The sequence below is a fragment of the Zootoca vivipara genome, chromosome 3, assembly GCF_963506605.1.
Source record: "Zootoca vivipara chromosome 3, rZooViv1.1, whole genome shotgun sequence".
NCBI lineage: Eukaryota > Metazoa > Chordata > Lepidosauria > Squamata > Lacertidae > Zootoca > Zootoca vivipara.
Window position 1 is genome coordinate 66653422 of NC_083278.1, and position 14660 is coordinate 66668081.

A 14660-nucleotide genomic window follows, 5' to 3' on the forward strand; every position below is an offset into this window, starting at 1 on the left:
AAGGTTTGCTTTTAAATGCACCAGTCCTAATTTAACAGTGATGAGAACATTACAGAAGCAAAACAAAAACCTTACCCTTTCGTCAAATTAATCATTAACTGCTAAAATAATGTGTTTGGCCAGATGGCAGTATCTCAATGGCATAAATTTGAAACAGTATTTTTAGAACCTCAGATTTCAAACTCCCATGGTGTTGAGTCATCCATCTTTATTGACTGAACTTTCTCCATAGACCTACTTGGGACTCTTAAATAGATGCATCAAAGTGAAAACGGACCCAGGTTCCACTGGGGAGCAAGCTCATACCTCCACTGTATTTCTCATAAATGCTGAGTTAGATCCCTTCCTCTAATAAAACAAGGACGTTGGATATAGCCTTCCTGGGTATGAGAAGATAAATGGTCTTGGTATACCACTTCTGACAGAGGCCAGTTCTGTTTCTTCCACAGAATTGTAAAAACAGTCTTTTGCCCACCCCCCCCATCCCATCCCCTGAATTGTGCTCCAAAGACCTTAAAGCAGAGATGAGTAACATGTGGCCCTCTAGATGTTGGTCCCACCAGCTCCAGCCAGCCTGGAGTAAAAGATGAAAGGAATTGTAGTATGGGACATCTGAAGGAACCCAAGTCCCCCATCCCTGTCTTAGAGCAAGTCAAAGATCTACAGGACCTTGTTCATTCTTTTCCTTTGGCTCTTGGTCACCCACTGACTAAAAACAGAAATGAGCTGTGCCAGGCAGAAGCATAATATTACATCTTTGTTTTCAGTGGAGGAGTTTTAGCTAGCACTAATCCAGCAGACAGGGACTAACAACTATTTTAGTGTATTTCACTGATTGTGATTGCCCTTTTTAACACCTTAGAACTTCACTTTATGAGAAAAGCAGGCCTGTACTGTTTTCATCTGCTTGTCTGGTAGCAACAGCCTTTTGTCAGTAAACAGTGGCAACCTCTGTATTCAAAACACATTGAGATCACTGCTTCAGACAAATTCTCATCCACATTTTGATATTTATTTACATTTATTATACCTGTTACCATCATCCAAGTTAACAACTGTGATCGAACAGCACATTTTACTCTTGCTGCACAAACGTATGGCTCACTGTGTTCCATACAATTGACTTTGAGTGACAACCTTCTTTCTCCCTATTCCTTGGAATGGACATTTCCATTCCACTCCACTTCTCTTGTGCTTTTTAAAAATTCAGTCAAAGTTCCTTCACGTGCTGCTCATTTGGATTTCAGAACGTCCTCCCACTCAACAGGCAGTGCTGCATTTTTGGGAATTGATGGAAATATTGATTGCATTTTGTTCCGAAATTCATCCATCTACAAGAGAAGAGAAGAGAAGAGAAATACATTTAACATAACCCACATCAAAGTTAGGGACACACTGCAACTCTGTCTTAATCAAATAATCGTTTTTTTCCTTGAAGAAAATTGGAAGCTGTAAAACACATAATATTCTCAGAGATATTTCACAACAGTATTTTTAAAAACCTTTCTTCCTTAGAAGAAGAGAATCCTAAGCATGCATACTCTGCTCTTGAGATTGTCACACTGATAAATGTCAATACAGATGGAGTGCTACAGGAGTCCAATCTTGGGGCTACCAGAGCATGAAGTACAGGAGCCAAGTCATCTCTGTTCAAGAAGAGTCAGTGGTAGCTGGAAACAGGCACTCCTAGCCATCAATGCTACCTTAGCCTCAGTGGTACTCAGGAGAACATCCAAGCTATGGACCTCTTCCTTCCAGGTGACCATAGCCCTATCCAGAACAAGCCATCACACTTGACTTAACATCTTGGCACATCTGATTTCTGATGGCAACTTTCTGAAACTAATTTTACCTCGCAGAACTTTTATTTTCTTCACACTGCCAGAAAGCGGTAGATGCAGATTACCCTTGGTGATAATGCACAAATAGCAACCATTGCACTTCCGACTGTCAGTCTTTTCACCTAAAACAGATACCATCCATTCCTGTCATGGCAAATTATCCATAAAAGTCAGATGATCACAGTCTTTTTCTAATCATAGTTAATGATCCTGCATCAGCAGGAAAAAATAACAAAAAGAGTTCTGAAAGCACCTATCATTTCGTGTTGCATTTTAAAATGTTTACCACAGACAAGATGTCACATGAAAAAACAAGACTGCGCTACTGCAAAGTACTTGGGCATCTGTTCAAACCAATCTGAATTGGGAGAGGGGAGAGGAAGAGGCTTGTCTATAAAGGATCCCCACTATCCCCAAAGAAAATCCTCACTATTTTGTGTACTCTTTCAGATCTCAGCAAGTTTATTACTCTTTAACTTAATTTTTATTTATTCAGTTAATTCAGTTTCCATTAATGTAGAGCTCAAAGAAAATAACAGGGTTGTTGTTGCTTTAAAACACAACAACCCCAAGATAAAACAAAATAAAATATTCATTAAAACTATTTTTCCCATTGAAGAAGAAACAGTATACAGAAATAAGCATCAAATATCAAGCATTCTTTAACATAAAAACTGAAAAAAATAAAGAAGAAAAAAGAAAAGGAGAAAACCTTACATCTACTGAACCCAAATGTAAGACCCTAAAGGGGAAGTTTTACTACTGTTCTTGTGGGAAATGTTAGGCCTGGACATTGAGTAACCTCTAGGACAGGGGTGGGGAACTCCAGAGGCTGCTGAACTTCAATTCCCATCAGCCCCTGCCAGCATGGCCAATGGACACGGATGGGCTACCCCTGTACGGAAAACACAAAAACAGGCCTTGGGCAGCTTCTTGAAGTCCAACAATATTTGAAGGGCCACAGGTTCCCTACCCCAGCTCTAGCTGAGCAGTGTCCCCCAATTGCAGGGCAGCCACTGACAATGTGTGTCTATGTTCCTTTGCTTGGACTACTGTATTTTAATATTTTGTTGGAAGCCGCACAGAGTGGCTGGGTCCATGGAATACTCAACCTGAAGCGTACTTAACCCGAAGTATGAGTGTAATTGGTTCTGGAAGTCTGTACTTAAACTGAAGCGTACTTAACCTGAAGCGAACTTTCCCATTGAAAGTAATGGAAAGTGAATTAATCCGTTCCAGATGGTTCCACGGTGTTTGTAAACCGAGGCGGTTGTAAACCGAGGTATGACTGTACATTGCATATGCATGGAATGTTCCTTGTGATGGACACGGAGCAATGGATTCAAACTACAAGAAAGAAGATTCCACCTAAACACTAGGAAGAACTTCCTGACAGTAAGAGCTGTTCGACAGTGGATTTGCTGCCAAGAAGTGTGGTGGAGTCTCCTTCTTTAAGCAGAGGCTTGACAGCCATATGTCAAGAATGCTTTGATGGTGTTTCCTGCTTGGCAGGGGGTTGGACTGGATGGCCCTTGTGGTCTCTTCCAACTCTATGATTCTATGATTCTATATAGGGATTGTTTGTTATATGCATTTGGGGAAACTGAAAAATAAAGTTAAGGGGTGGGGGGAAAAGATGCTTTCAGCAGATCTTAAAATGCAGAGGAAAAAGCAGTCTCTATGGTATTGGCTGGCCCAAGCTACCTGGGACTTTATAGGTTAAAAACAACCACCCAGCACTTTGAATTGTGTCTGAAAAATAATAGAATAGCAGTGTGAATGCTGGTGCACTGGCATGACATGCCTTCATTTAATGATTGTGACACTAAAGAACTGCTTACAATTTACTTCTGTAGTTCAAAAAACCTCACCTCCTTTCAGAGTCCTGACTGGCAGTGAAAACAGATTATGTGCCTTTCGTTTTCTGTACTGCATAAAGATGAGACATGGAGCTCTCTGCTGAATTTGGGAGCCTTGGGTTTGATGAAAGCATTATAGGGAGATACTGTTTTCTCCGCCCAAATGTCAGATGTGATCAGTCACACCAGCTATCACAGTATGCAGAAATACTGAGTTAACCTTATGAAAACAGACTTTCTTAATAGCCAGGGCATTGTTCCAAATATTCATCAAAACTCCAAAGTAGACATAATGGGTCACCCACGTGTATTTTATACACGTTTCTGCTTCCTTCACATCTGAAGCATAGCTGGGATCATTTTTCTTTTAACATTAACAGCAGTGCCAGGGAAGTATCCCAATCCAACCTCACTACTCTCCACTGCTTTTAAGCAATTTTCTTGCAGCTTGGGCCACTAACTGATATTGGATGGGGGGAAAGCTGTTCTTAAAAACAGCAAACCTCAAGGATTATTAAAAGAGGATTTGACAAATTAATTGGGGGGGAAAGGTCTATCAAAGCCTGCTGGGGTTAGGATTTATTATTATTTATTTTAGAGAATTTGTACCTCACTCGTCAGCCAAAAAGGCTCCAGGAGCAGCTGATATACAATCAATTGAAACGACAAAGGCTCTGCTGCCAAGCTTACAATCTAAAAGACAGAACATAAAATATGGGGGAGGAATGGGGAGGTTAAGAGAAGGAAACTAGACACCAGTTCTTAAAGTTGAAGGGCAGTTCTTACGATAACCAGCTGGAATAGTATGGTGCCTATATGGAGCTTCCAAGTTCCAAGTCCAAGTTCAGGGGAACAGCCCCTGTTCCATCTACTTTGGTCTAAAACTCATTTATCCTAGGAAGCTGCCTTATATGGAGCCAGACCGCTGGTCCATCTTAGTTCAGTGTTCTCTGCTGACTGGAAGCAGCTCTCCAAAGAGCAGGAACTCTCTTACAGCCCTACCAGAAGATGCTGGGGATTGAACCAAGAACCTTCTGCAGGCCAAAACAGATGTTCTGCAGCTGAGACATGGCTCTTCCCCCATGAATCAAGTAGGCCTTTCCAAAGTGAATCAAGCTTTAAAAATGGTGCCTAAGCGCTCTTTTTATTCTCCACAGGAGTTGCCATCTAACCTGGCTTCATAAGTAACTTGGTGTATTCCCATGACTTATGCATTCCTTTTTATGTTTTTGAGTTTGTTTCTCTAATCGTTTAGTTTAATACAGGGTTGAGCAGGACAAAAACATTTTGAATACATAAATACATTAAATTAATATTCTACATTTTAATTATACATGATGAAAGCTCACAAAGCCAGCTTATTCTTAGCATTTTTAAAGGTTAACATATGTACAGAGCAAAGAGACTTAGACATTTTGTCACGCAAATTATAAATTATAAGGTCATCGAATTCCTCCCCACAGTATTTTTCTTGGTTCACATCCACCAGCTGTATACGCAGTACTAACTACAATTCATTTTTTTTAGAGCACAAATATCCTTTATGACTCATCCTCGCTATGAAAAACAAAATCGTTTCTGCTTTCTGAAGTGATAGAAAATTGATTTATGGCGGACACCCCGAACAAAGGGCTTTTATTTCTCAGATGATATAGCTTGTTAATTGTCATGGATCACTTTAAATTCTGAACATTTTCCCCCTCTCTTTTTCTTTCCTTCCCTCTTTTTTTTCCTAAACAAAAACATTAGCTGGGAGTGGCAAATAGACAAAGTTATGTTGCCATGGCTGGAAAGTGTTGCAATTGCAGCTTTAATTAAATATAAAGATACACTGCTTATTACTTCGGGCTAAAAATAAATTGCCACAATTCAGCTATTACTGCTGGAAAACTATTACATATTTATGTCAAATCGCTTCTCTGCTGACATAATGTAGCTATTATCATTGTATGGGAACTGAAATTAAAGCTGGAAAAGAGGTTGTCATCATTAGATGCGTTCCTTTAGAATAACTGATTCGTGAGGATACTTGCAATTAGGCTAAAATTATTCCCGGGGGGGGGCAGGGAGGACAAGACTTCTGCTCCCATCTGCTGACTCAATACACAAGAACTCTTGTGAGGCAGGCAGGCAGGCAGGCAGGCAGGCAGGCAGGCAGGCAGGCAGGCAGGCAGGCAGGCAGGCAGGCAGGCAGGCAGACACACACACACACACACCCCTCTGTCTCCTGAATGTTCTCTTTGTGGAACATAATGACTGTGTCTCCATTACTATCAGTTGGATATTTCTGGAGAGCAAAGGGCTATATCAGACATAGTTTAAACAGGGCAAATTGGTAGTGTGTCACAAGGAAGAGTCCAGCCTTTCTAAACAGCAGATACAATCTTGATCCTAGCAATACAGCATTTATTCAGAATGCTGACCTCATAAGTCTTTTTAACATCCAGATCACTGAGGGATGGGGAGGCTATGGCAGTGTATCAGAATGGAAGAAGGGCAGGAATACTTGTATTTTTCCTACTTTCTGCGCCAGGAAAAACACCAGTGCTGGGCATGGAGAGGCTAAAAGAGAATGAACTAAGAGAAATGATCCAAGAGACTTAGTACATGGCTACCTCATACGTTATGCTGTGATGAATGCAACCTTCCAAGCAGGCGTACATGCAGTAGATACCACAGCCAATCCTTAACACAGTTCCTTAACACATGTACTTAGCTGCTACATGTGGCTAGAAATGTATGTTTGCTGCCACGGTTTTTATAAGTTTAGGTGCACACAGAGCAACCTGGAGAAATTTCAATTCAACTGTGCAGCTCCCTCTCTGATTCACTTAGAAACGGCAGAAGGAGACATTCAAATCAGCTAAAGAAAGCATTGAAAGGAAAACAAAAACAATAAACCAATCATTGAAAATATAATAAAATACAATGTCAGGACTTAAAAAACCCAAACCAATAGAGCCAGAATATTATCATAATCTAAAGCAGGGTGGGGAACCTTCTGAAAGGGAAGATGAGTAATATATCTCCCCCCTCCCAGCCCTATCCTGGCAAAACTGCCCATATGAAGGTCAATGGTACTGAAAGGCACTGAGCAGACCAGCAGAATTAACTCTCCCAGTATATTTCCTCATGTGGATCATCAGCTGTATAGACAAAGGCTGTTTCAGTCCCAAAACTGGGGTGGAAACCATAATGAAAGAAATCAGTATGTTCTGATATTGAGCAAGTTATACAAATTCCTGGGTGAAAATGGTTATTATAACATTGACAGAATAACAGAAGAACAGTGGGATCCAGATAGGGTCTCTTCCAACAACAGATGAACTATTGCAATTTTAAAGCAGGTAAGCCTGGTAGCCTTAATCAGCCAGGATGGGCCTAGGATTAGGTGAAGCAAGCAGGGGTGGGGGAGCTGTTTGGAGGGGGCTACTTGATACAGGAAATACCATTCCCCACTGCTTCACTACTCTAAAATTCCCTCCTTCCAAAGCAGGTTTTCTTTTTAAAAATTACACATAATATACATTACAGTACTTTGTAGTCAGTTCCTTAATCTGTTTAGAAGATTGATGTTAGAAGTGGAAGAGCATTCCCATTAACTTAATACTTTTAAAAGGGAAGACTGCAAGGAAAAACAATTCAAGGGTTAACACTACAAACAGAAAAAGAAAAACTAAGATTCTGGTGAGAAATTGCCTTTTAAGAACTTTTAAAGCTTGGCCCATTTCCTCTCCTGCCACCAGATGTAGCTGCACAGCAACAAAGGACTTTCCAGGAAGTCTTCTCCAATTGCATCTTTAGAGGGCACTCTCCTGGGATGCGTTCCTACATCATTATTTTTAATCCTCATTAATCTCTGTTTTACTGTGTCACCTTCTAAAGATTTCCCTTGCTAAAATCAGGATTGCATGTATTAAAAGGGTACTTAATGGCAACACAATATTGCTTGGTGTTATTACTATGACCCTGCAGACCCAAAGTTGTGCAGGACAACCATAGCCCCTATTTTAGTTAATGTGCTAGCATTAATTTATCCTTCGTTGCCTCTTCAGTTCAGGCACTGCAAGCTGCTATTGCTACAGCAGTGCGTAGATAACTTGGGAGTTATACCCAGACAACATGACTTAGAAATGTTCAATGTGTTGTTTCACATAACCCTACCCTCAAGAGACTTCGTAATAAGACTCCTTGCAAGATGTACTTACAGATGAATATGTCATCAGATTCATCTGGATATAAGTGTATGCAGTCTCTCTGTTGATGATATTCTCGCGGATCATTTTTCAGCCGAGTATTTTATTTACTGTACAGAATTATATGACACTTAACACAAAAATGCCAAAGCAGTAATCAAAAAACACCTAAACTAATAGTTCCTAAACTCCTCAAATGCAGGTTACAGGTAGGTAGCCGTGTTGGTCTGGATCGAAGTAAAATAAAAAAATTCCTTCAGTAGCACCTTAAAGACCAACTAAGTTTTTATTTTGGTATGAGCTTTCGTGTGCATGCACACTGAAGTATCTGAAGAAGTGTGCATGCACACGAAAGCTCATACCAAAATAAAAACTTAGTTGGTCCTCAAATGCAGAGCGGCTTCTGGGATTTCTTGTGTCTGTTACCACACTTACTGTCCCAACAGATGGCCAAAATTGAAAGCTGACTACTGAAGTCTGGCTTCTTTGGGATCCATGAACCATGGTTCACAAAACACAGGAAACTATGGATTGACTGCGGCTTCTTGGTTTGCTTCCTCACTTGTATCAAGGAAAGAATGAAGTACTGGTATGCAAAACATACGCAGATCCTTATTAACTCGTGATTTGATCATGAGAATATGGCTGCTGTAACACTAAGGATGTAACAACACTATCAACCAGTGCTTAGGCCAGAGCAGCTAGTGCACCTGCCTGTTCGACAAAATGTATGCATTTATTTATTTACTTACACCCTACTTTATACCCTCAGAGTGGCTTTGAAAGCAGCTTACGAAAGATTATCAATCTTGAATCCACATTTGACTTGAGTGCAGAAATATGACATGCATATGGAACAAGGATTATTCCAGCATTTCCTGCTCTTGTCCTTTCCTAGCAGCACACCAGGCATGGGAATGGGGCTGAGCAGCCGGAACAGCTATTTGGTTCCGAATACAAATCTCACCTCTTTCCTCTTCTCTATTGATCCCTTAGAGTTCACTATACAAAACACAAATGGTGGTGTCTTTGACACAGCCAATTTATGTTAAATAAATCAAAATGTAAGTGTCTGACTCCAGCAAATCTCTTCAAGCATATCTTTTTCTCTTACTTTTCATATCTGGGGTTTTCCCCAAAATCCTAGTAATGTCTTTTTTCACTATGGTAATTGAAGTAATAAAAAGGTATTAAATTTTCAGTAAGAACTTTAAGTAACTTCTGATGGTAAGACCACCTGCTAATTATCTATTAATATCTTTTGGTGAATCTTCTGTTTGTAACAAGATAGGGCAACAAAAAACACTGGCTCTGTCCAGACGATCATATCTTGGTTTAATAAGCAGAGTTGTGAATGAGATTTGCACCCACAACACACAGCAATTTCACTTCTTCATGTGAGCAACTTGATGAGTTATATTTAACTGAAGACTTCCACAATTGCTGTCTCATGCAAAGGGAGGAGCTGAGAGAATTATTCAAATCTTCTTTATGTGGCCAGTGACTATCTGGATCGCTGAAGAATTCAGCCTGAAAAGGAGTAGGAGAAGCCTGATTCCTTGAACAACTCTTTAACCTCCTTGCTTCTACCAGGACATCCATCAAGTTTTATTCCTAAAATGAAAATGAAAACACTACTTCCAGTCCATGACCCTTAGCTGTAGGATAGGCCTGTCCAACCTGTGTACAGTATTGCAATCTACCGGTCTATCATGGGCTGCCCCTGGCCAATCCATGTCGACTGCGTAATCTACATAGATCAACCCAAACAAAAAAAGCTCTCAACAGCTCTGGTCTCTCCCCCTAACAAAAGCTCAACAGCTTTGGTGAAGCCTCTCCCAAAAAAGCTCTGGTCAATCCAATGGGTAGATCACTGCTGGTTTGTTTTCATAGTGGGAGTAGATCGCAATCTCTTGGAAGTTGGGACACCCTTGCTGTAGGAGATTCAGGGTTGATTAATAAGAACACCTGTATGTCTTCCTATTATTTTTCTTTTTTTTCATCATGGATGGAAAACTGTGATGCTGACAGGCCAGCATCAGTATCAGGCCAGCTCCTGATTTAGTACCCAATAGCTTATATATTATGCCCAGGGGAGGTGAGGAGGAGAGATATTAAGAAAGAAAAAATCACCACTCGTGGGGGAGAGCCCAAGCATTTTGTATCAATTGGTTTTCAGGTCCTACCCAGCATTATGAAACATAAAGTACAGTAATATTTACAAAACAAAGTCTCAAGAGTATGCAGCTCTTATGTTGCATGTTCACCCCTTGCTCTCCTTGTCTCTTTTGTTTTCCCCTTTCTCCGTTTACTATCTTTGCCTTTCTGTTCCCTCCATTTTGTTCTGTCTGATCTTTAACAAAAAGTAAATTGTAAGATTCTAGGAACAAGAGACTGACTTTTTCTTTTCTTTTTTTTAAAAAAAGTATGTTATTATAAAGAACCAGGCTCACACATGATGCAATATAAACAAGCATAAGAAAGCGTATAAGCTTTCGGGAATTTCAAAAGCATAATGATTCATAAAGTAATGCTACTTACACTGTGAACTCCCAAAGCCTTCCAGATGGCAAAACTGATCAGTCCAACTCCACACCAGGCATAAAGTGAACCCCATCCTAAGGCACGTAAGGCAATGGACGAACCACTCTCTGGTAAAACAGCTGTGGCAACTACACCCTAGAAGAAGTTTTGTTTTTGTTTTAATGAACAGAAAAATATCATAGTGAGCCAACACAGAAGCATTTTCAGTAAGGTAGGGCAAGTCGCCTTCTGAGAATGTTTTCTTATCACATATGACTTGTGTATATCACTCCTAGTTTTCCAAACATTCAAGTGATTAACAAAAGAATGGTTACTGGAGAGAAGCTTAAAACACTAATTTGGTCTTGATTTATCCAGAGATACTTATGTTAAAAAAATGTCTGAATGTTTGCATACAGGTTAAGTCAGGTAGACAAGTTTAAACCGTTAGTTTCCTTTTAAGGAGCTCTGGCAAATTGCAGTTCCATTAAGAGTGAAAGGGATTTCTAAAAGATAATTCAGAGGATTTTCATACAATACCCAGAATTTTTTGGCTAGTAGTCACAACTGAGCACTTGAACCAGTACAAAACTACTCTACATTTGTATTTGTAACAATACATATAGGCCACCATTCACATATGTATAATCCATGAATGTTTTCGTACTTTCAATTTCCATTTTCAGTAGCTAATCTTCACTGGAACTTTGTGCAACTTTTTAAACAGCCCCAACTTCAAAAAGATAGTCCAGAAGTTCAGCCAAGGGGCATGACTGAGGTAATACAAACCACCTCACTGGACGGCTGTCATAGTGTATTATGCCCACATTACATTAAACTCCTGCAGGATCTTATTGTTTATGAAACCTCTCATGAATCTTCGTTCAGTTGTGAATATATCCACAGCTGTTTTTGTGTGAATTTTGCTATGTAAAAGAATCCAAACAGAATGTATAAAATGAATATTCTTTCTACTTTGTATTATGAAAGGATTCAACAAGTTTTGAAATGAAAATACATTCAGGGTATTTTTGTAAAAATGTTGAGCAGAAAAGCCTTGAAAGAGCAATAATGGAAGACTATGAATCTGGGTTTATTCGTTCAAGAGCATTCGCACATGAGGTAACGCCTCAAGGGTATAAAATACTCGGCTACACTGCGTTGTTTACAGACAATTTTTGTCATATGATGTGTGCAAAAGCTATTTATACCTTCAAGACAAGTGATGAACTAATTGCTAGAAACTTCACTAAAGAAGAAAAGATCTCATTGATAAAAAGGGGAAATGCTACTATTTTAAGAGAAGGGATGGTGGTCACATGTTTATTAACTGCTGTTTTTACATTATAGAGTTTCTTTTATTAATTTAGGGCGCTTCTCTGTATTTGAATAACAACAAAATCCTAACAGAATACAGTATGTGCCGTGGAAAACAGAACTCCAAGCATCTTGGAAACATTTCACATTTTCAGGGGTTTGTTTTGGACAGAGGTGACAGACCATGGGAAGGAGTGAGTTGGAGAAGAAACAGCTAACATTACTCATATTCAGAATAGACCAACTGAAATCAATGGACTTGTAAACATGGATCATATTGGGCTATAAATGCTCAGAACATTGTACAATCAAGTTACTCAGCAAAGCAAGGTTTCAAGGAGATGAAAAATAAATGTCCACAATGTTTGATTGGTTGAGTCATAAGCATTCATAAGTTGAGACTGATGGCATGGCAGAGTTAGGATTTCTATGCTGGCAAGCCAGAGAACCAGTTTTAACATTGATTATAAAGTGGGAGACATGAACAGATATAGCACTTAAAATGCCTTTGCTGACTGGAAAACAGCAGTTATTGCAAGGTGCAAGAGACAGAGAGCATCTGGAGTCAGTACTGTGCAGCCTCTGCTGCTGCTGTTTTAAATTAAAAACAAAATTTTCAATTTTAAAAAACCACATTGGTTTTAACCTACCACAGGCCTAACTGTATTCTGCAATTATGGCCATGCTATCTTCTTTAAACAATGACTCTATTTTCCAAATGATTGGCCCTTAAAAGGAACCAGGCAATAACACCATTACGAGGCTACATTTTTATCACAGTTGCAAAGAAATTTAAAATAAGCAAACCTTATTGAACCAGTTTGGGTTTTTCTTTTTAGCCATGGCAAGTGTTGTACCAAAACCTGCTAGAATTCCTGCAGTAGCAACTGTAGTAAGAAAGATTCCACCTGCCAACAAAATGAAAACAAGAGTAAAACAACCAGACCTAGGTAACCTTTGCCTAGGTAAAGGCAAATAAATGAAATACTTCAAAAACCATTTGAACCGTGCTTCCCAAAAGGAAGGGAACAGCTATCAAGCTGCCTGGTAAACTACCAAAATAAGATGGGTATTGCTGCTCAAGTTCACAGTGGCATCTTAAATTTCTGAATAATTCTGGAAGTAGTATTAGGTGACTGTCTGAAGTTTGCCCATGGTACAAATTATAAGAACAGAGATATACAGTTGGGAAGAGCCTGGTCCTCTACATCTCACAGTTGTCAAGACAACCTGGCACATTCAAGTGCCTCTGGTGCAGCTGCTCCGCACCACCAGCTCCCTGCTCTGAGAGGAGGACATAATGCAGCTTTTTACAGCATTAATTACTTCAAGCTGTCACTTGAACATGTATTGGTATTTGAAGAGGATATGCCACATACAGCAGATGAGTCTCCAGCTCTGGCCTCCTTAAGTCTAAGAGATCCACTCTTCCAAATCCTATAGGGTCCATCACAATAGCTCTGATTTACAGAACCAGACGTTTTGAGTACATCCAATTCCCCACAGTGGGCCCAGGTACAGTAGTTTATGCTGATATCTCACTAGTTCATACAGCGGGTAGGACCATTCCAGGTCCAGCACAGCTAGCAGGGCAGACATCTTACTTTGAACACTGAGTTGCCCGGGGTGAAGGGATATAGAACAAAAGCTTGCACAGTTTTTGGTTGGTCCTAATAAAGGTATTGTCCAACTGTGCAGTTTGCAGGCTTTTCTAGGGACACTTCACGTGCCACCTGTCTATGCAAGAAGCTGCCATGCGTGTGTATGTCCATAGACCAAAATTCCTTCACAGAAATCAGTTCCAGATAGAAAATAATGGGCAACTTTGGTGTAGATTAGCATATTCAGCCCTTGCACATAAACACACTGTGTAGTGTGTACACTTGGCATACAGGCACTAGACAATCCCATGTGTACACTTAGCACACATATGCACAATTTTGATAAATTATACAGACTCCTGGCTGTTACTTAACAAGGAAGTGTAATCGGTATAGTAATTATTTTAGTTCAAGTATTTACAGTATATACCACTTTTAATCCTAAAAGACGACAGTTCACATCTCTTAATTTTTAGTAGCTCACTGTTACAACTGCGGCAATTTAAATGCTCCGGCCCCCGAGTTCAAGAATGTGAACTTTTATACCTCCAAAATACCCCATGCAATTCGTGTTTGGGCAGCACAAGTCTACCTACTACTATTCTCCTCATTGAACCAGACCCGCTCGGATTTTAACCTGGATGCGGTTCAGCCTGGGTTTTAATGTATAGGATTACTTCCAGGAATATGGGGAAGCGAGCATGCACGAAGTGCCTTTACCTCACCACTAACTGAGCAACCACAACCGGTACCACGCCACAAGCAGAGACATACACACGGGCTCCATATCCCGCTCCCTCCCTCCCTCCTGTTCCGAAACCGAGCGCGCAGGGAGGGCGGCGAGACCGTGGACCTTTTATTAAGAAGAGGCGGCGCTGCGACTCCTCCGTCTGCGCCGCGGCGGGCTGAGGGCTGCCCCGCGGCTGAGGCGGCGCCGCCAGGCCCACGGTGCTCCCCTGGGCCGCATCCCGGCCGGCCTCCTCGGGGCCAGTCTGCCCCATCCTTCCACTCGCGCCCGGCTGAGGGACTCTCTCCCGCTTCGCCGCCACCCGGATGGAGATGCCGCTGGAGGCGGACTCGCTCCGTGTGCTGCCGGGATCGACGGCGGAAGCCAAAGCAAGGCCGGCCCACCAGCCGGGCGGGTGTCTTATCGCCGCCCGGGCGTTTTTTCGGGGGCCGGGGCTTACTAGCTCGCTCAGCCCCGGAACCGTTTCCCAGTTTCCAGCTGCAGGTTTGCTCGGGAATAAACGCAGTTGGATTCAGCGAGTTTTGCCTCCGAGCAAGCGCGCTGCACGGAAGTAACCCTGCCTCCATTTGAAGGAA

The 14660-nt window shown here is 41.0% G+C and overlaps 1 protein-coding gene across 1 annotated transcript; it reads right to left on the minus strand.

Annotated features, from left to right (window-relative positions):
• Positions 1 to 990: 990 nt before the first annotated feature.
• On the minus strand, positions 991 to 14403 carry TMEM242 (transmembrane protein 242). Its single transcript, XM_035108658.2, has 4 exons — positions 14191 to 14403; positions 12544 to 12644; positions 10438 to 10575; positions 991 to 1331 (listed from the first exon to the last, which is right to left on the minus strand). The coding sequence occupies exons 1-4, from the start codon at positions 14336 to 14338 to the stop codon at positions 1233 to 1235; spliced, it is 486 nt and encodes a 161-aa protein (XP_034964549.1). The 5' UTR covers positions 14339 to 14403; the 3' UTR covers positions 991 to 1232.
• Positions 14404 to 14660: the final 257 nt, after the last annotated feature.

What these genes read in the sequence shown, in the direction of transcription:
- TMEM242 (XM_035108658.2), bottom strand. Translation starts at nt 14,338, where the DNA reads ATGGGGCAGACTGGCCCCGAGGAGGCCGGCCGGGATGCGGCCCAGGGG. An exon ending in CCGCCTCTTCTTAATAAAAG is followed by an intron (nt 12,645 to 14,190) that starts GTCCACGGTCTC and finishes TTTTGTTGGCAG; the next exon opens with GTGGAATCTTTCTTACTACA. An exon ending in ACCCAAACTGGTTCAATAAG is followed by an intron (nt 10,576 to 12,543) that starts GTTTGCTTATTT and finishes AACTTCTTCTAG; the next exon opens with GGTGTAGTTGCCACAGCTGT.